The sequence below is a fragment of the Takifugu flavidus genome, chromosome 9 (genome assembly GCF_003711565.1).
Source record: "Takifugu flavidus isolate HTHZ2018 chromosome 9, ASM371156v2, whole genome shotgun sequence".
Taxonomy (NCBI): Eukaryota; Metazoa; Chordata; class Actinopteri; order Tetraodontiformes; family Tetraodontidae; genus Takifugu; species Takifugu flavidus.
The window spans coordinates 6636947-6657949 of NC_079528.1; the positions used below are offsets into that span (position 1 = coordinate 6636947).

The 21003-nt window shown below is 42.4% G+C and overlaps 2 protein-coding genes and 1 long non-coding RNA gene across 3 annotated transcripts; 1 reads left to right on the forward strand and 2 right to left on the reverse strand.

The window, feature by feature from the left end:
- Nucleotides 1–680: 680 nt before the first annotated feature.
- On the reverse strand, nt 681–5084 carry LOC130531370 (uncharacterized). The gene is made up of 2 exons (XR_008952086.1): nt 4903–5084; nt 681–2883 (listed from the first exon to the last, which is right to left on the reverse strand). It is a non-coding gene; the product is annotated as an uncharacterized LOC130531370 (long non-coding RNA).
- On the forward strand, nt 4585–12790 carry aga (aspartylglucosaminidase). The gene is made up of 9 exons (XM_057043350.1): nt 4585–4883; nt 6535–6688; nt 8179–8291; nt 9103–9215; nt 9837–9945; nt 10275–10350; nt 10450–10557; nt 11655–11788; nt 12449–12790. The coding sequence occupies exons 1-9, from the start codon at nt 4775–4777 to the stop codon at nt 12547–12549; spliced, it is 1017 nt and encodes a 338-aa protein (XP_056899330.1). The 5' UTR covers nt 4585–4774; the 3' UTR covers nt 12550–12790.
- On the reverse strand, nt 12659–19595 carry neil3 (nei-like DNA glycosylase 3). The gene is made up of 10 exons (XM_057043349.1): nt 19342–19595; nt 19146–19255; nt 18601–18735; nt 18052–18265; nt 17053–17127; nt 16096–16262; nt 14865–15028; nt 13582–13996; nt 13170–13326; nt 12659–13039 (listed from the first exon to the last, which is right to left on the reverse strand). The coding sequence occupies exons 1-10, from the start codon at nt 19447–19449 to the stop codon at nt 12857–12859; spliced, it is 1728 nt and encodes a 575-aa protein (XP_056899329.1). The 5' UTR covers nt 19450–19595; the 3' UTR covers nt 12659–12856.
- Between the last annotated feature and the right edge of the window lie 1408 nt (nt 19596–21003).

A 21003-nucleotide genomic window follows, 5' to 3' on the forward strand; every position in this document is an offset into this window, starting at 1 on the left:
ACTGTGTGAATGACCTTCGTATCTGCCTCAAAACGCTGTCAAAAAACACGACTGGAATGCATTTAGGAACACTAGATGGGTTCTATCTCGGATCTTATACTTGCATTATATATAAAAATAACCTCATATTCGTGGGATACGTGTTCATAGTCATATCAACAAGTGTTGATTGCATAGGAAGCAGCATTCCGTGAGAAATGAAAGGCAAAGGTGTGGAAAATAAATGAGCAATTGGCGATGTTGCTGGAATTTGCTGGCCGAGTTTAAAAAGACCAGATTTTTTTTTTTTTTAGGATTCTTTGGGCATTTCTTTCTTGTGATTTGGAACTTCATGAAGACGGGACTTTTGGGAGCACTTTTTCAACGGTTCGTGGGTCTAGTTTTGTTCCACGAGACACCTCATCACGCGCCAGGCATCTATAGCTGACAGCTGGCAGCTCCGTTTAGCTAACTGGCAATGCACACCTTTGAAAGTTGACTCGTCTTTCGATGAGAAAACGACCAGCGTCCAGTCTGTCAATAGCACCATCTGACCTGCTCGGCTTTGCCTGCGTTACAAAGTCACATCTCTGGACGGACCTGCGCACCATCTGTTTTGGACACTATATGGACGAATGTTGAAAAGAACTCAACCTAATTGACGTTGCTGCCATTCAAAATAATGAGAAAATCTCGAGGGATTTGACTGTTTTCCTTTGAATTTATTTTTCCTTAATTTGACTTCCTTCTGTGTGTACAGAGGGTGAATGGAGAACCGCTGACTCGAGAACTTGCGTGCGGAATCTGACAGTTTTTGCTGAGCCGGTATTTCCCTGAATAAACAGCCATTAACTTCTCATCCAATGCACATGCACAAAAATCAAGAGGCCAATGAGGTTCATTAATATTAATAACGAATCCTACATTTTTCTGTGTGAGGACAGAAATACATTTCCCAGCCCACGGTCATGGGCGCTGGTTTAAACAAGAGGCAACAAATGCGAGAAAAGGAACATAATTTGTATCTGGGGCTGATTTGTGATATTTTCTTGCGATAAATATAAAATCGCACCCCTGTGTTCAGACCAAATGCGCCATGCAGAGCGCAGTCATGCAAAAAGACTCGAGGTTTAAATCCAAGCCTCCATTTGGACTGATTGAAGACATGAAATAGCACACGGGGGTGCGTGCTCCGCCTGTGTGGGCTACCATGGTTACCTGGGCTGTATTGCTGTCTGATAGGCTCCAGCTCTTCCTGTGACCTTGAGGAATAAGTGCTGGCCAGTTAAAAGGAAGATGCAAACCCCAGCTGAACCGCAGAGCAGCGCCACTGTCAAGTACCTCGCTACAAAAACAGGCCGACACAGCAGGACCCTCCCAACCTCTGACTGGCTGACTGACTGATGGAGAGCTCTGCTCTGACACTTGGCTTGCATCACCCCTGCATTCATGTGCTGCCTCTGTTTTTGCCAGTGGCCACATGACCAAAGGTTTTTTTTTTTTTATTCTGTCACAGATTACAGAAAGAAACACTGAAAATTGACAAGACACATGCATTCCATTCCACTTATTGTTCTATAAGATAAATGCCGAGCTACCAACAATGCCCTTTAGGTGTAGGAAGGAGGATAAAACATACTTCTTAGTTATATTTCTCATTGGGGAAGAAAGCCTGAAAGAATATACAGATGAATACAACAGGTGAGTCAATTACACTCATCTGTGTTCGGAATCTAGTTCTAGATGTTATTCACTGTAAAAAATGGTTGATGTGAAATGACTATTGAAGGTTATACAGTTGCAAAGTCCCACAGAAGCCAAGACTTGAAACACTGGTTGTGTGTTGCAGCATCATTTTGTCAGAAGCTGTCAATCACATAATAAATCCTATCTGACGGGTTCATACGCAGAGGGGCGATGCTTCGGATGCCTCCACCTGCGTTTCTCGTGCTGCCGCTGTGCTCATCCACAACGACAGCGCACATGCCCGCTGACGTTATTATGAAAAAAAAAAAAGGCTGGACAGCGAATGATGAAGTTATAAAAAAGAATAAAAAATCATACCTGTTGCTATTTAATTTCGATCAATAACACAGGTGAAGGTAATAATATACTTTCGCCTCTGTCATCCATTTTCTTCCCATCAGATACCCCTGACAAAATCATGCTAGAGCTTCCTGTTGTTTCAGGAAAAAAAACAACCCAAAAACAATGAATAAAATATTAGTGAAAATTGCATTTTTCATATGAATAATGTAAAAGAGGGCATGCTGTTGGCATCCACGTCTCAAGGTTACTAGTTTCCCTGCGTGGCCCGAGCTTTGTTCTTGTTTGGTATGAAATGAAAGGATTCATTTTTTTTATCAGGTTTTCTGTTCTAACGGACACTTTCGGGATATGTTATTCTGCAAACTTGAAAGGCCCAGCAGGAGGTATGAAGAGTCAATACGCTGCCATATGGTGTATGACTCAAAGAGCATGCCAAACTTTCCCCTGCAGCCTGCTTCCCCCAGTCGCCGTGACAATCGACTTCTTCTTACCAGGAGGTAAATTGAAGGAGATCCGGAAATGAACTTTGGGAGAAATATAATTGTTTAAATGATGGAAGGTGACACTTAATGTCATAATTGTTCTCCCGGGGAAGTTTAGCTTGATGTGCGGCTCTGAATCTCAAGTCAAACCATTAACTCCAAAATGTTTACGCTCATCATTTCTGCCAATAAGATAATAATCTCCCAACTTGTCAGCATGTGTGAATCTTCAGAAGAGTCTTGAAAGCTGGCGAATCCAGGCTTCCACCACTGACTAAGACCCACCGCCATTTAATGAATGCATCACAAGGAAAAAACAAACCAAACCTGAGTTGGTTGCACTCTTCTTGGGTTCCACATTGATTGTTTGCTCCTGATAACATGAAGACAAATAGAGTGATCAATCATGATACATGTAGGCCACATTATATTCACAGTTCCAATTACAAAGGGGTCGTCTTCCGTTTTTACAATCGTATCAAACAACCGATACGGCTCTTTCACAACTGACAAATTTACACTGTGATGATTTATGTCCAATTAAGGAATAATCAATAACCACAGGCCTGCACACTCTCCTGTAAACACCCGATCCAATTCTGATATCAGATATCAGTCCGGTATTAATGGCTGATTAATTAGTTGCCTTCATATTTCCCCCCATTCACAATGTAGTTTGGAACTAGCAAAAATGAAGGGAAGCATTTTACTTTACTAATATTTTTGTAATACAGGAATTCAATTTGCGATTAAACCATTTTCATGAAAAATGATTACAACTGGCAATCTGACAGCAGATCCTCGTGTTTTCCTTCGCTCTGAGGGTTCAGAAGGAATGTGCGGATTTTGATCTCCGGTCCGACCATTATGTTTCAGATCGAGACCAAGTTCAATCAAGATCTTTGAAAGAAGCAACCATTATACTGGATCCTGCCTCTTAATTGGGAAAGATCTATTTGGGTTTTCAGCTTTCATCCATCTCTGATGTACTTTACAATGATGAGAAGAGCCTGGCATGTCGAGCAGTGGCTTACTTTTAGTAGTTGCATCGCACTTTATGGAAACATTAGAATTCAAGGAGCAACCCCCCTTTTTATGTAGTACATTAAGAGTTCCAGTATTGCTGAGATGGACTTACTGGGCAGTGTTTCTTTATTCTTACGATGTGACTAAATCAAGGCACAAACATGTTGAGGAAGCAGGCACACATAGGACAAGAGTTCCTACATGATGCATAAGCAGAGCTGCAGGACATCCATAAATGTATGTTAAACGCTTCAGGAAAACAGCCCAAAAATGGGAAACTCTAAGAAAGATTCCAAAATAAAAGCAGGCAAAATCACCCAGATTTAGCCGAGACATGTTCAGAGGAAAGGAAAACTGTTAGAGTTTACAAGAGCATAAGCCGCAAATACCTACATCGTATTTTTCCAGCACCACCAGTCGATACAGCCCCTGAGAAAAGCCACTGTTGTCAGAAGTGGCAGGCTTCAGCCTCTGCCCTGCCACATTTGAACACTTTGGGGTAAATGACATCCTGTCAAAGCTGCCAACTTACAAAGGCCACTCTGAACATTTCTAAAGATGGATGTAACCTGGCAACTAAAGAACGTCCACGCTTATTTCACCTCCAGCTTCAACAGAAGAAAAGAGTGGGAACATTTAATCTGCCGAGGTAGCTATTTTCTCATAAATATCACTCCACTTTTCTTACAATGGAGAGTTTGACTTGTATAAAAATGGCAATCCTCTAGGAAAGTGGGAAAGAATACTGTGAAATATACACACATAAAATGTGTGATATTAGTCCCGCTATTAAATAAATTCTTTCAATCAAGATTATGAGGACAAGACATAAACGTATTTTTTTTCACAGGTTTTACGAAAAAAAGATCGCCTTCGCCTCCGGTAACCTGGCATGTTTTGTTCAATAACTGGGCAGGTTTCTGTATAATGGTATATGAACTATAAGTCATTCCTGTGAGGGTCATTCTACAGCTGTTACTTCTGCGCCTTTAAGCGCTGAATTAGGCCACACTTTAAACACTGCACTGCCCCTTTAACGCAGGACGCGCCCGCTTACCACGTGACCAAACAAGGAAGTCCAACTACTTCTTTCCAACCAAATGAATATGTGCCTAAATCTCTTTTAGTTCACTTTTAGATTTGAACTGGGATGTGGCCATGACGAGAGCCTAAAACCCGAGATTTACGTTTACGCCTCGTTTTAACGCCTGTCCGAGTTTCCAAATCGTCGCAACAAAATGTGGATTTGGCTTCTTATTCTGACTTTATCGCTGCATTTGGCCCCCGAACACGCATCTGTGCCGCTGGTCATCAACACATGGCCGTTTAAGAACGCCACGGCTGCAGGTAAAACAGCGATTCTCACCTCAAACCGGAGCAACTTGCAGCCTTCGCCTCCGTCCGTCGTGTCTCAAACCTCGGCCCCACATTAAGCTGCTCCGGTCCAGTTTGCTCCTCATAATAATATGGAAACTGGGTTAGAGGGTTTTGGCACATTAGTTATTTCATTCTCACAAGAACATGGCATTATTTCATCAGATTACTCATCTTTTGTCATGGATTATTATAGTTTTAGGTGTGTGTAACAATATATAAGGAAGCAACAATAAAATAAAAATAGTCAATAATAGCTCATAGGCATAAATTCCTTTATATTTTCTAACACTATGCTACCACATGCAGATTCAATCATTCATGCCACCAATAATGAAAATCTACATAAAAAACACATTTCAGTTTGTGTTGACCAGAGACAATAAATATAAATGAATACCTGATTGTTTTAATTAGTGAATTATGTCCTATGTTGGATCAAATAAAAATGAATCCCACTTGCTCTAATGAGGAACTAAAGCCTGAACTTCACCTGAAGGGAGAGGAAAATAGTGTTTTGTTGTGTGTGTGTGTGAAGAACAATACTAGGGGGATTCAATAACCACTGAGATCTATAGGAAACACCTCACGGCCATTATAGAAATTCCCTTTTCTACCGTATATAGAATGTAAGATCATACTCAGCGGCGGGGGAAAGGAAACGGGAGGAACCCCGAAAGGCTTCATAACAAGCAACGTAGGTGTGTTTTCACTCTTTGATTTCCTTCAGGATGACACAGCGGGCTTGTTCAAATGGAAGCTGAAAATATTTCAGGAATGCTTGAGACTTATCTGTCAAGTGGATTTCCACTGCACAGCTCCTGAAGAAATGGGGGAAAAAAGATAAATCAGGCATTCAAAACATCTCAAGCAACACATCAGACCTGTGGATGATTGAATTTACCTCAGAAATCTCTGCAGTTGATAGATGGATCCCCCTTAATTTATCAGATGTACATCAGCCGCTGGTCCTCAGGTGGCTATGAGGATGAAAAATGTGCCATGCTGGCTCCTCTGTTGGTGGGTTAAAAAGTGCAGTCTGCATTAGTCACGTCTATTGATCTGCCCATGCAGATTTGTTTTCCTTTGGGGGCCTCAGAAGCAGCTGACAAAAGCAGGATAATCTTATCTTCCCTTCCTTTGCAAGTCAAAAACACTAAAATGACAAAGCGGATGAAATCGGAATGTCCCGAAACAAGGACGCGTCTCCCAAACAGCAGATGACGAGAAGTTCTAAACGGATAAATCAAATTTAGGCATCCATGATTGTAGCCTGCTGACGACAACACGGTGGTCTGAGAATTAGACGGCAAGCTGTTGACAATGCTACCAGTTGGTAGTTTGATCCCCCCGTGGCCACTCGGGGGATCAGTGACCAACTGCTTGTCAGCCCTCGTTTGCTGTTGACGTGGAATAAATCTGGACAAACAAGTGTACCTATTGTACAAAGTAAACACCAGCTGAAATGCACAAAATCTAAATATTGTAACAATACACAGCAGCACAATGACGGAAACCGTAAGTAAAGTCTATTGTGGGGAAGGGGGGGGTTGACCGTCTGTTTCTGTCCTTCAGCTCGACGACTATTGAGTTGTGAGTGGCTGCGTTGTGTTTTTTGCTGCAGCTTGGAGCGCCCTGCAGTCAGGCGGCTCGGTGCTGGATGCCGTGGAGAAGGGCTGCGCCCGCTGTGAGGTGGAGCAGTGCGACGGGACGGTGGGTTACGGCGGGAGCCCAGACGAGGCCGGGGAGACCACACTGGACGCCCTGATCATGAACGGGTAAGGAACGTGCAGAAAGCGCGCTGATGTTCAACAACAACAACAACAACGTTACGTAAGCGAAATGAGGTAAAACCAAAAGAAAAGGTCAAATCATTGTGAATAAATATGTCAGCTTACAGTTTAAAGGTCACGATCGGCGACTTGTCCAGGGTGTATGTCCTCCTCCGCCCTCTTACTGCCTGGAGAGGCTGCAGCAGTGACAAACATCGACCACGTGACTGAATATGTGCTGATTGCAGGATTGTAGAATCTCTTCAGTGGTCGCAGGATAAAACCAGGCGTAAGACAGAATTGGGGGGTGTCAATTTTTCTGTAAAAAGCTAAAAAAAAATTGCCAAGCAGGACACAGTTGTGCAATGCTGATTTATTTTATTTATTTATTGAAAGGACTTATTTTTAACTGACCCAGATCTTCTAATCTAATCTAATCTAATCTAATCTAATCCAACATCTGCAGTCGTCAACACGTTGCTGCTGTCTTTTGTTTCCATAATATGCACAGCCGTAATTGGCTGACCTTTCGGGCCAGCTTTTCTGTAATAAAGCTCTAATTAAGATCTTTTTTTTGGGTCTGAAAGCTTGCCAGTTATCAAGGCTTTAAGTGCAAACACTTAACACCCTCAGGGGTTGTCATGGGAGGAAAATGTCAGCTTATAATAAGGGGCAACGAGCAAGCAGCAAGCAGTTTATTAGTTCCATTTTCAGTGTTGCAGAATCGACTTGCTTTGGTTTGGTAGTCATGAATTTATTGTGTGAAAAGAATAGTCGACCACATGGTAGCCATTATAGCTGAACGAATTATAGCAGTTGTGCGAGCAGAAGAATTGAAATGCTATGAACAAAACCAGCAGCTCTACTGCGGCTACGGCTGAACTTCAAGAAAACATTTCCCGAGACTTCAGGTCGGGGTTTTTTATGATGTCGCTCGTTATTCCGGCAGCGAATTTATGTTTCTGAAGCTGCTTTAGCTCCACTAATGGCGGAGAGTTGACATTCATTGTTTTAATAACTGGATACTTTTTAGTAAATTGCATCAGACTGGAGCAAATGAGGTGTAATTAGCCCCATCTTAAGTGGTGAGGTGGTGGCTTGAGACTGATGTGGCCTGGTAATTAAAAACAAACCACAGCTATTGCCACCAAGTTCCATTGATCTTTGTGTCAGAGGGATCTTCTTAATCAGCTGCCGAGGAAGCTGTTTGTGTTAATCACTGACCAAATGTTTATCCAGGGGATGGAGGAAAAGGCTACGTTAGCGTTGGAAATGTGTGGACAGGTTTAAGTTTTCCCAACACTCTATATTATGTGCATTGAAATATACAGGGATACGTGTTTTCCATACCGCAGAAATATGCACGACACGTATGTAAACATGCACGCGTGAGATGTGTTCATGAAACGTACATCACCTTTGCTCCATGGGGAATCTCAGACCCCGTAAGATTCCCGCTCCCTATTCAGGAGTAATGCATATTTTCCTTTAACTAGGGACACGATGGAGGTGGGCGCCGTCGCCAACCTGCGGAGAATCAAGAACGCCATCGGCGTGGCGAGGGCTGTGATGGAGCTCACGGAGCACACTATGTTAGTGGGCGAGTCAGGTAGGTCCGCAGAAGCATTTTCCAAGGCTTTTCCCCCTGTTTCAAATGTTAATTGTATTTTATTGTAGCCGCTGCCACCGATTCACAACGAAACAAACCGCTTTCCCCAGAAAACGGCCAATAACAGTGGTTTATTCATCGCTTTCGAGTGTAATGGAGGTATGAATGCAGATAGAGATTGCATCGGTCTGACGGGGGTCTGCAGCCAGGTTTCATTTTCCTGGGACATTTCACGCCTGTGGCAGACCAAACTGCAAAGTAAGGTTTACAACAGACGGATTCTAATCCAGATGGTGTCATTATCCTATGGCCGTTACGCCGTGCAGTCAGCATTTGCTCCGTCACATAAAAGCAAAAAAATAAAAATAAAAACCTGTTGGCAGCTTGGCCAACATGCAGCGTGTGAAACTTAAAGGAAACGTTCCGGTAACTACGAAAACACACAACTTTGAAATGGAAGAAGAAACCTCTTGGAGTTCTCGGAGCAAGTGCGCCTTAATCCCCACATCACCAGCTGATAGCAATAATAAAGCCATCAGAAATGTAATAACACGCAGACATCAGGAACAAGAGCCCTGAATTAGTGTAGCAGGAGTAGGAAGGCTCCAAAGGTCAACATTATACAATATTTCATATTCTCGTTTCCTTCCGAGACCCCCAAATCACATCAATTTGCTCTTGTTCGGTTAAAAAAACAGAATAATCTTACGGAAATGACAATTTGGGAATAAGGTCAGACTTCCAGCGAGACCACCCTCAGCTCCTCTGTTTGTTCATAACCCAGAAGTAACACTAATATCTCTGTTGGCAGCGTCTCTGTTTGCTGAACGCATGGGCTTCACCGCAGAAGACCTGACTACTAACAAATCTATAAATATTTTCTCGCAATGGCTGAAGGGCAATTGCCAACCTAATTATCGAAAGGTGCGTATACTGGTGTGTGTGTGTGTGTGACGCGCAGAGATTGATCGTGAGCAGAAGAAATGATGAGAATACTAACGTGGGCGGAGCGAAACCCCTCTTTTACGCTGCAGATCAGGTTTTTTCTCTAACTTTACAGAGGCTACAGTCTTTTACGGCTGATCACTGAGACACTTTACAACCCAAGCTGGCAGTGAAGCGCCGCGCTCCAGCCATAGCCGCACACTTCACTGGTCACATCACTATCACTTGATTTATCGCCTTCACAAAGACCTTTTTTTATGTTATGGGGTGAAGTATTTTTTTCCCCATTTCCCCCAAATAACTACAATGGAATTAAGTTTACATTTGAAATGAAATAGTGCAATTTAGACTGTTGCAGAGGGACGCATTTGGAACCGTGTTTGAATGCAGTGCAGATGAAGACATGCTGCAGAGGCTGGTGTCTTCAATAAAACCTGATATCTGACAGCTGCAGCAGGATTTAAAGCCGGGATGTTGTTGCCATCGTGAATCAACAAAAACAGGACTTTAGGGCCTCCAAACCAAATAAAAAATCTGACTTTAGGTCATAAATTACAAAGGCGTGGAATTTAACATGTGTATCTTAATGTCTCCAAACAGAACGTGTATCCAGACCCTTCGAAGTACTGCGGGCCCTACAAGCCCGTCCCTGTGCAGCACCAGAACAAGAGGGCGACCAGTGCTAACGAACACGCCCACGACACCATCGGTAGGTGTTTATCTGGTAATAAGAATGATAATAATCGCACGCTGCTGTTACCAATTCAGCTCTCCTATTTTAAGCACTTAAAATAGAGAAAATTAACCTCAGATGAACCAACTAAAGCGGATGTTCACAGGATCCGTTCAAGCGTTTCGGTTTTAATTTGTCTTCTCGTTCAGAAACGATTCCATCTGAAATTAAAATCAGTCGGTCCCCCTTGCCTTGTTATTGATCAGCGCCTTGGACACTAAACAGCTAAATGTAATCCCTCGTCATACAAGTGTTATTTCAATTCTGCTCCTTTTTCCCCCCCCTCCACTTCTTTCCCCCACCAGGGATGATTGCTATTGATCAGAATGGTCATGTTGCTGCTGGAACATCCACTAATGGACTCACGCATAAAATCCCAGGGTATGCACAGCCGGCAAGGATCCCTTTAATAAGAATGTTCTCGGTTTAAAGAGTGTCGTGCAACACAAATAATCAAGGTCCACAAACGCTCGTCTGTAGTCGTGTAGGAGACTCTCCCATCATCGGGGCGGGGGCGTACGCCGACAGCACAGCTGGTGGCGCTGCTGCGACCGGAGACGGGGACGTGATGATGCGCTTTCTCCCGAGGTACCTCCACTGTTCCGTTTGTGGTAAAATATCAGCTCCTACATTAAAAATGCATTACTTGTGTTCTTTCGTATGTAAGCAATGGGAGCCCCCCCTGAAAGAGGTTGCAGGTGTAATTTGCTTCAGCGTTTTCCTATTATACATTAAGCACCAGGAGAGCGCTGCTTTTAGAATTCAAACTATTTGATCTAAACTCTTTCATGCATCCTAACATGAGCTTAGTTCCTGGCCTTTTTTTTTATTTTTTTTAAATAATGACAGATTTTCTCTCCTGCGTTTCGTGGGATTATTGATAACATTGCAACACGTGTAGCTTCTAAACAGCCAATTTGTGCTCTGAACCTCTTGCCGCAAATACGATGATGCCATAAAATAGTAGTAGAGTGACTACATTGCCCCCAAACTGTCATTTGTGCGTTCCACAGAAGAGGTGGGATTTCTCTAAAGTTGCCGTGTGCTACCAAGCTGCGAGAGAACCTGGCAGTCTCAGAGGAGGGGGGGGGGTTTATTCTAAAAAAATTATTTATCCGGGATAGTTTGAGTATGCAAACTTTCCCCCCCAGCCACCCGACTACACTTCAGGGCAGTTTTTCCTGGAGTATTTTCACTCATTCCTGACAGTGCAGGTATTTTAACTGCCTCATCCATCCTGTGTATAGGGAATAGTGCTGTCACTGCTGGTCCATAAGTTATGAATCTATGTAACGGGACACACTGGTTCCCATTCTAACACTGTATATACTAAGGTTTTATCGGCATTCTTGGTGCAGTTTGTTTTTTAAAATAACACCTCCTCCTGCTCCCCCCAAAAAAGGAGCTTTATTAAATTGCAAGGTGTCACGTTTTGGGAGTAAATGGGACCTCGCTCTAATGGAGATAATCATTAAGCACGGGCATCGCAGGGATGGCAAATTATTTCACAAATCGAAGATATTCATTTTAACGATTGCATTTAATGACTATTTTCCGACATTGCGGTTTGTTAGCATCGTATTTATCCATGCAGCGATATCAAGCACCTGTCATCGTCCTGGTGTCTGGCCGTGACAGCGCTCGTTATCCCGCCTAATGTTTACCACATACCATCATGCCAACAGTTACTTGGCTGTGGAGCTGATGAGAGCCGGGGCAGATCCCTCCGAAGCCTGTAAGACTGCCATTAGCAGAATCAAGAGGCATTACTCCGATTTCTTTGGGGCCATCATCTGTGCCAACACAACCGGTCATTATGGTGAGTTTTTACATATTAATGTTCTAATGAAGTAAATAACGCATTCAAAAGATCAAGTATTACTCTAATATACGTCTTTTAAACCTGGTAAATGAGAGCAGAATGTGTGTTGTGCAGCACGGGAGAAAGAAAATCTGTGGAATCAGGAAATCAAAAATTCATGAAAACTAAAGTTAAAATGTGTCAACTTCATGGAAGCACATTCAGGGGCCTGTTTCATTAAAGTTGCATTAAAGTGTCTCCTGATCTGAAGCTTCACATCCCATCTCTATTGCATCTCAAGTACGTTTCGATAGTAATTGCTCCACTCTTATGTGCAGTGTAGCAGGTAAAGTAGCGATTCCCCGCTTCCATCAGGAAACAGGAACCTTCCCTGGAGGGTAATCAGTACAGGTTCTGTTTCTGTTGTTACCCCCTCCGTCACCAGACGGTTTGTCTGTTAACTTTCAAGATGTTAAACACTCATCTATACAACCCTTTTTACTTCATGCTGCAGTTTTAAACTAGACGACGTGAGTTTTGTCCATTTTTACTCATCAAGGGGGTAAATTATAGAATACGTGTACACAGATGGTACCTTAGTTTCAATGTTCAATCACACATTGATGAAATGGAGTATGTATTTGTTTAATATGTTCTTTTCTTTGTTTGAAACTAAAGGGGCAGCCTGCAACAAAGTCCCTGGACTCTCCCAGTTCCGCTACATGGTTTCAACCACAGAGTCGGACACACCACTCCTGAAAGCCGTCGACTGTTTTTAGCTGTTCTGAGTCTTTGCTTGCATGACTGCATGTCTGGTTTCTGCAGAATCCTTTAGACCAACATTTAGCACAGATCATATGTTTTAACACTCAGGGAATCCGTCATAAACCAGTTTGAAAGCAGTCCTTTATTAATAAAATGTTTTTTTTAAATTTAAAAGCATTATATTTAGCTGTTGTACTGTAGTTTTATTAAATGGCCCGTGACACAACAGAATACAAATAAAAAATGTACACAATCGCTGGTAAATTATTCATTAAATGATGCTCTGTGAGCCTTTTCTGTTGGTCTCTGTGCAAAAACACATTAGCAGCCAGGGAGAATGGACGACCCCGCTCCACTGTGTGCCCACTGAAAAAAGTCACACTGTTTACCCTTTTGAAAGCTGCAGGTGAAGAAATTCCGGCCATTATTAGGTCCCAGTTTTAGAACCGTCCTCATTAAGCAGCGTTTCCCATGGTGACAAAAAGGAAAGTTCATGTCGGCCCACTGCGACAGAGAAAAACAGCAGTCAATGACGCTAAACTTTAGTTCCAGACTCACAGGTTTGATGCTAATAGAGTGATGATCTTAGTTGATGTGCTTCACAGATTATTCTTGGATATGAGGCTGTATTCACCTCAAAGAAGTTGCATTTGTTCTCTCTGGGAAGGGAGCAAGCGTAGAACCGCCGTCCTTTGTTCTCGCCCTGCTTGTGAACCACTCTCAGGGTTGCTGGACGATGATGGGATGTACAACACGGCGCACCGGCGCCGCTGCTCTCCGTTTGTTGTGAACTGACAAAGTGAAAGAAGAGGCTCACACAGAAGTGTCACATCAACTCTTATTAGTGAGCAAGCAAGCTCTCCTTAATGGTGCGGTGACATGCTGCTAACAATTGTTTCTGCAGAATAATCCTCTACTACTGATATTTATCTTAACGTGGCGGCATTAAAAATTCTAGAGATGCTCTTTGTTACTCCACTTATCGCCGCAAAGTTGCAAGGAAAGAAAAAGTTATTTGTGAACAGCCAAATGAGGGAGTCACTCACCATGAGTTGAGGCTTCCATTTTGAGCATTGTTACTGGGAAAGGGACTGTGATCAATTCTCATTTTCTTGGATGGCTGACTGTAGGAGGCCACTGATTCCCCATTGGAGAGCTCAGCACTTTGCCGTTGCCAGCCACCAGAGGCATAATTGGGGCTTGTTGTCCCTTGGCAGATGCTGTATTTATACAAACCTCGCTCTGCCGCCAAGGAATTCAAATGGCTGCCGGCTGGGGGGAGCGGGGAGTTTACAGATTTTGGCTTTTTGCTCATGTCAGAGAAAACAAGGGTGGAGGTCCCGAATGCAGAGCGCCAGTTGACTTTGAGCTCCTCCTGTGGCTTCTTAAAGGCAATGCAGGGGTATTTAATCAAATCAGCGGTGAGGGGTGACGCTTCGGAGCTAATGCCCTCTTTGTGGACTGTGGAGATGGAGAGCAAGCGAGTAAGCTCATTTCATGTTCGGAGGCTGCAGCTTCTGGCTTCTGTCATAAAATGGTGGATTTAGGAGCAATAAAATTTATCAGTAAGCGCCAGACTGCTGCAAAGTTGTTTGAATAAAATGTGCAGAACAAAAACTCTGACGTTCTTTTAACAGTGAACTGTGATCTAATTAATGGGCAGTGGGAGCAAAAATTAGATCTTCCTTCTTCCAAAACAGCCATTAGTGTTTGACCCTTGGCAAGGCACTTCACCCCCCGCTGTTTGAGGAGAGAATTCTAAAAAATCTAGAACTAAGAAGGCAAATCACGCCATCAGTTAAAAAGCGATGCTTTGACAATGTTCCCTGAAGACAAAATGATCGTTATTCATTTTCAGGAGGGTCCTAACCCCCAACCCCTTAAAATGTCATTACAGACTCAAACAGGAAAATTTGTTGAAAAATACATGTTTACTGATTATAGAGGCTTTTTAGCAGCAACCTTTAGTATCTGATCAACAGAAACTAATGTTAATGTCAAGGTTAATATGCTCTCAATTATGCAAAACATGTTCCTTTTCATTATGAAATAAAAACATTGGTACTTTGGAGCTTTTTACTGCTCTCTGGTTTGATTGTTGATCATATTTTTCAGTTTCCACTGCTGAATTCTGCTCTGGTTTGATTTTTAGAATCGGGAAATCCTGTTGTTGCTACTTGCTGCCAGTTAGTTCCCAAAATCCTCCCAATATTAGAACAATGGTAGCAGCACACAAAGCGATGGCAGGTTATACCGCTGCTTTACTGTTCTAACATGGCCACGACGACGCTTCATTGATTTCAGGGGGTGTAAAACAGGATTCACTCACCCTCCCGTCTGGGGGTGAAGCAGGCATCACAAGCCTTTGCTGCCGGCTCGTTGATGAGCGTGCACAGTTGACAGGCCCAGTCTTCCTCCTCCTTCTTAGCAACATAATCATCTGTTCTGTTCTTGTGAGTCCAGCCAATCAAGCTGTTTCTGACTGGGAGCTTTCTGCACGGGGAAACAAGGAAATATGGTGATCCGAGAGCACCTTTGTTGCTAAAAGCGGCATAGTAATTAATCAGATGTGCAGTGAAGCAGAACTAGTGTGTGGGAAAAACAGAACTTGGTGTTTTTAAAGCAATAATGAATTTGTGGTTGAACAGAATTTAAGACATCGGGTTGTTGAACGCTGACTGAATGTTGTGTTAAAGTGGTAACGAAGCGATATTTAGCATAAACACATCTGTTGCTAGGAAGATGAAGGTATTACAGGAAATGGAATATCAGAAATCCAAGAGACTGAAATGAGACGAACACGTGCACGGTGTTGTTTCACACGCATGTTGCCGCGGTGACACCAGGCTCCTGTGTTTAACAAGAAAGCAAATGTGCGGCAGCCAGCGCGAGGAGGAAGAAGCCATGGCTTGTGGGAAACTTTCCTCACGCAGACTGGTTTATCAGCTGTGTAATGCGTTGTAAAGGCTTTAGGTTCTAACCGTTCACAAAGCCTTGCACAAACACAGCCCAGGAGGTGTTGAGCCCGTGCCCTGTCTGGCAAACACAGTCATATATGCGCATTAATTTCCCCCATAACACTCCTACGCCCTGCCAAGCCCATCTGCCTGGAAAGATGGCCTCTTTTTAATTTGAACATATCCTCGTTAGAGATTCTGAACTCTGCTCAAGACTTGGAAAAAAGTCACCTGGCTTTACGGTCTCACTTTGTGGTATTATCACGTCTTAGATTTTCGTTTCGCTTGTGCGGTTGTCTTTGTTGTCTGTGAGCGCTAAGAACAAAGGAGTTTACTGACAACAAGTGTTAGAGAGTAGCTTCTGTTAAACAATAAGGACCTCATCTGTCAAAAACTATACAGAGAAGAAACTGACTGGTTTATAATGCGGATTTATACACCACACAATAATCACTGTAATTGTAATGGCAACAATAACTGCAGTTCTGGCAAATAGAAGCATGATTATACAGTTCTGCAAGTCCTGTTATTCCAGCATCGCTCCAGTACCTTACAGTAATGTAGCCTTTCCAGTCAGTGTCAGAGGGCTGTGAAGATTTCTACCTGATGTCAACCCCACTGGGATCTCCGCTCTGACAGCGCTCGCAGAAGTAAGTCATCCTGCCGTTGTCTCCAAGACGACAGACGGTGATGACATGAAAGCACCGGCCACACTGGGAACGCTTGTAGACTTTGAAATGTTTGTGGAGAGCAGAGCCAGATTTGCGACACTGATAACGAGAAGAGAAGCAGCCACGAGTGAATCAACTAAGAAAGAAAGGAATGGATGAAAGAGTCGCTCATCTGTCAGGTTTTTCCACACAGTTGTGCTCATTTTGCTTAATTACCTGGATGATATAGTTATATTAGCTAAAACTGTTCATGTAATTGTCACAAAGACTAAAACATTGATGCTGAAACATGCAAAGGTTCACGATGCTTCAGTTTTTCTTCACATTTTCTTCTATAATTTAACATCTAGTCTTGAATTGCTTTTCAGTGACCTGTGTGGGTTAACCTTGTTCTGCTGAGGGTTTTTTTTTTTACCCCAGTCCCAAACGTGTCCATGCCAGTGGTGAAAAATTGGGTATGTTTATTTTTTCCAAATGGTCCTACATGCTGTTTTTGAAGGCAGTCGGTAGTAAAGTCAGCACCATCTGCTGGGCATAAATTGACAGTAGAAGCTCTTCTCAACAGCCCCCCCATAATACCATGGCCCTCCCTAGGGGGTGCATCCCCCCACTTTGAAAATCACTGTCCTAATGTTCTTATAGGCTTATAACATTATTATACAACATCACAAATTGGTCAGTATTACAGACGATTCAGGAAATAACGGTTATTCATTTTAAACAAATTCTAGTGCACGATTTAAATCTACTTACTAAGGAAACCTACAAATATTCATTAGAAAATAGAGGTTTTTTGACAGTTGAGCCCTAACTGAAACCATTTCAAACCCATAAATCAGAAATGAATCACACAAGTGGAAATGGTATTAATTGATGAGCAAAAGCGAACCTTGTAGAAGAGAAGGGTGAAATCCCGAGTCATCTTCACCACGTGCAGGAGCTGCTCAGCCGTGAGCTGTTCAACCTTAAAAACACAACAGCGCCGTTTGTTACATTTTAAATTGGAGCCAGAGTGAATAATCCTTATTTATAAAGCTTTTCATTTAAAGAAGTGGCAATGGGGACCTCTGCAAATCAATAATGCAAGCAAAAAAAATAATAGGAAAACACCAGACGAGAACAGAAAGGCTGAATTTAAAATGATGCAATGAAGAAAAATCACACACACTACAGACTGGCACATTTGCAGGCACGGCGGCAATGACCCGACTCTATCTCACACAGAGTATGAAATAAAAAGATCGAAATCCCCCAGAAGCGCACACAGCTTGTAGCTCTTTCGGGACACGTACGGGGTGGATACTCCGGGAGAGGCTCATAAAGATTCAGTGGTCCCAGTTGGAGAAGAGGCCAAATGTCCCAGATTAATGTTGTGGTCTGCTGTGCTATATTCTTCTACTCTAATACATTACTATCTAATCCAAGGAAACTCAAACTGGCACCTTGTAATAGTTGAATAATAGAAATGTTCACGCTGTTGTAAGAGAATGTGTCATTTTAGGAGAAGACAACCATGTACTTTTCTTCTCAAACATGCTTGCTGGAAATGTTCACTGGAAGATCTGTGAATCATGGATTTAGTTCAATTTTTTTCAGATATATTTTCAAATCAGTTATAAGAAGTACAGTATATGTTATATGTTATCATACGTTATGAATCACGGCGGAAACTGCAATTTGACATTTAAAAATGGGAAGAAATGTCTGAAAAATGAATGTGAAACCTTACGCAAGGGGAGGTTTCTCCGTGTCGCAATGCGCTTGTTTGGCTTTTTCGACTTAACCCCCTCCTCCTAAAAAGACACTCGATAATTCAGGAGCCAAAGCCTTTCTGGGAACACCGTGTTATTCTCTTGTTCAATGCAATCTATCATCTTTTTTTCCATACCTTCACAGCTGGGTGGAGGCCAGAGTCAAACAGGGCTTCGTTCTTAATGATGTTGCCAACTCCAGGCATGACAGCCTGGTCCATGAGAGCGTCGCACAACATCCGGCGATGTTGGCGCCTCACGGCCTCCTCGGAGCGAGAGAAGCTGAACTGTTGGGAACACACATCCAGACCCTCCATCGCTCTCACTTTCTGTACACAGTCTTCTGTCAATCTGCACACACGTGCAACACAAGGTCAACTGCAGCATGCTTGAAATAATACATCCATGAATACCAGGTCTTGCCAGTGGGATTTTTTTTTCTCCCATGAGATGGAACAGCAAAGGTGAAATTTCAGATGGCGGAAATAAAATGTCTGTCTGGCCACCGAACAATACAGCACAATCTCACAGTCAATGAACAGGACAAATGTCAGGCCAAAGAGACGGTGTTTTTCATGCGACAACTTCACACACAGCCTAATGTAGGACATAGTGAATGAGACACACACCCCAAGGTGAACTTGGATCACCTCAATCTATCTTAGCGGCGCCCCTGTCCCCTTTACCTTCCTTCAGCAGTGCTGTCAAAGAAGCACACAATATCATTAGTCAGGTGGATCTCCAGCACCGGCGTGGAGCCCGTCCTGTCCCTCCTCTCAGCAGGGTTTATGCGCATTGATCCGTTCATACCAAAGTGGACCCTAAAAAAACAGAGGATAAAAAATTAGTGTGGGGGAGTATTTGAGTTTTGATTAGAGCTGACATCAAAAAAGGTGGTTTTTTTGATGTAAGAGGAATATTAAAGGAAAGCGGTGTGTATCCACAGCCACAGCAACAACTGAAGCGCTCTCGGGAGGCATATTTCTACCTGTTTGATCATGTTAGATCTGTGATGTTCCCACAGATAATGTTTAATGTATGTGCATAGATGCCTCTATCAATAGTGATCAAAGCGAAAGGGTGAAGGCTTTGCTTCAGTATTGTGGGCATCAGCAGGCCAACAGCATGCTATTATCGGCTCATTTAAGTCAAATCAATATGTCTATATGACCCTTGTGCTTGTAATATTTCCTATTTATTACCCAGTTTCACGTAGTGTAGGTAATATTACCTTAATGCTCGGGAACCAAAATACATGAAAAGCTCCTTTCCAAGAGTTTCGACCCCGGTGTACTGAAGACCACAAAAACTAAGGAAGACATTTCCATTGAAATTGGACTCCTGGAAACACAAAGTGGTTAAATTAAATTTTAAAAAAGCAAGTTTCTGACTCCTGTGTTGCTGCGAAGGAGAAAAATCAAACGTACCACCCCAGGTTTTGTCAAAGTTCCTCTGACGTCTGTCACTTTCTGTCCTTTTTGAACTTTCGAACGGATTTTCTCCCCGTTTAAGGTGCATCCAGGACCCTCAACCATTTTTAATCAACAGTTTGATAAAATGCAATTTTGTCTACAGTCTCCAGGACAGTCTCTAGCCGCGCAAAAGTTTAATTGCGCGCATGCGCATTAGTCTTTGTGTCCGGAAGTTACGACACAAAAAGCGGACTGACGGCAGTGTTCACTTCTGACACAATTCCCGCAACGTTTAAAGGTTTTCAGCAACAAATATTGAAAACATCTTATTTATGTTTATATGTATATTTCCTTGTCGTTTTCCTTTTTAATTTTTTTTGCAAACAATTGACTGTTATGCTCTATTTTAATCTCTTATTTTAAGAACGATTCATCCACCTTTATTTAATGGACCTTTTCTTGTGTGGGATTTTATTTAAAACGCTAATGTTGAACGTTGGAAGTTTGGGAATATGTGATTGGATGACCCAACAATATGGGGGTTGATTTAATGACGTGCATACCCCTTTCTAGGTTTAATAAATATTCTCGTTATGCCTTGATATGCCTAATTATTGTACAGGTAACCCGTATAGAACATGTGATTCATGTGACTTCCACTTGAGGGCGCTAGAGGACCGTTATTGATCTGGCAACTAAAGTGACTACGTGCATCATGTATTAGCTGTGATAGATAGATAGATAGATAGATAGATAGATATAGATAGATAGATAGATAGATAGATAGATAGATAGATAGATAGATAGATAGATAGATAGATAGATAGATAGATAGATAGATAGATAGATAGATAGATAGATAGATAGATAGATAGATAGATAGATGAGGGTCAAATGGTGGCATAGTTCGAATGGAATGTCTAACACCACCCTGTAATTTTGAACAAACCTTGAAGTGCCCTGCTGATTGCCCTTCACACGAACTCCTCGTCCAGTAAGCTTTATTGCAACATCAAACCAGGGAAATCTGCTTTGACCAAGAGCAAGAAAGGGATTTCTGCATTTTAATATTCTTAGAGATCTTTTTTTTTTCAAAGTAAATCCTTTGAGATTAAACCCAACCCTTTGCTTGATGGAGCGAGTAACAGGGTCTTGCAGTTTGCCAGCTGAAATTTTTAAAAAGCAGCAGCACTACATTATTCCAGGCCATATATGATTATCCAGGCATGACCAGAAAACGGACGAGCATGTGGGGGAAATGTGTCAAGGTGTTTCAAGACAAATGTGCTAGTCTTTCAGCTGTGGATCATGTAGAGAACCCTTCACTGGTTCCCTAGATGATTTCACTTCTGCCTGTTGCAACAGGTACATCAATGTTTACGACTGTGAAAGACCAATTATATACTAATATGTTGTAGATCATTTTGGCCTTGAGATAAATAACATAATGCAAAGGACTCTGCTATGGGAAAAACAGCACATAGACTTGCATAAATACATGGTTACCTCAGCTTTGAATAGTCTACAATGTTTTTAGAGGAATAAAAACACTACACACGGTGTCCAATTAGTGTGTATGTTTGTGCTACGTGTCACAGGACATGAAATCACAAGTGAAATCAAGTTCATAAAGTGCACATCTGTTTTGCTGCCAATTAAAATGAAATTTTGATGAAG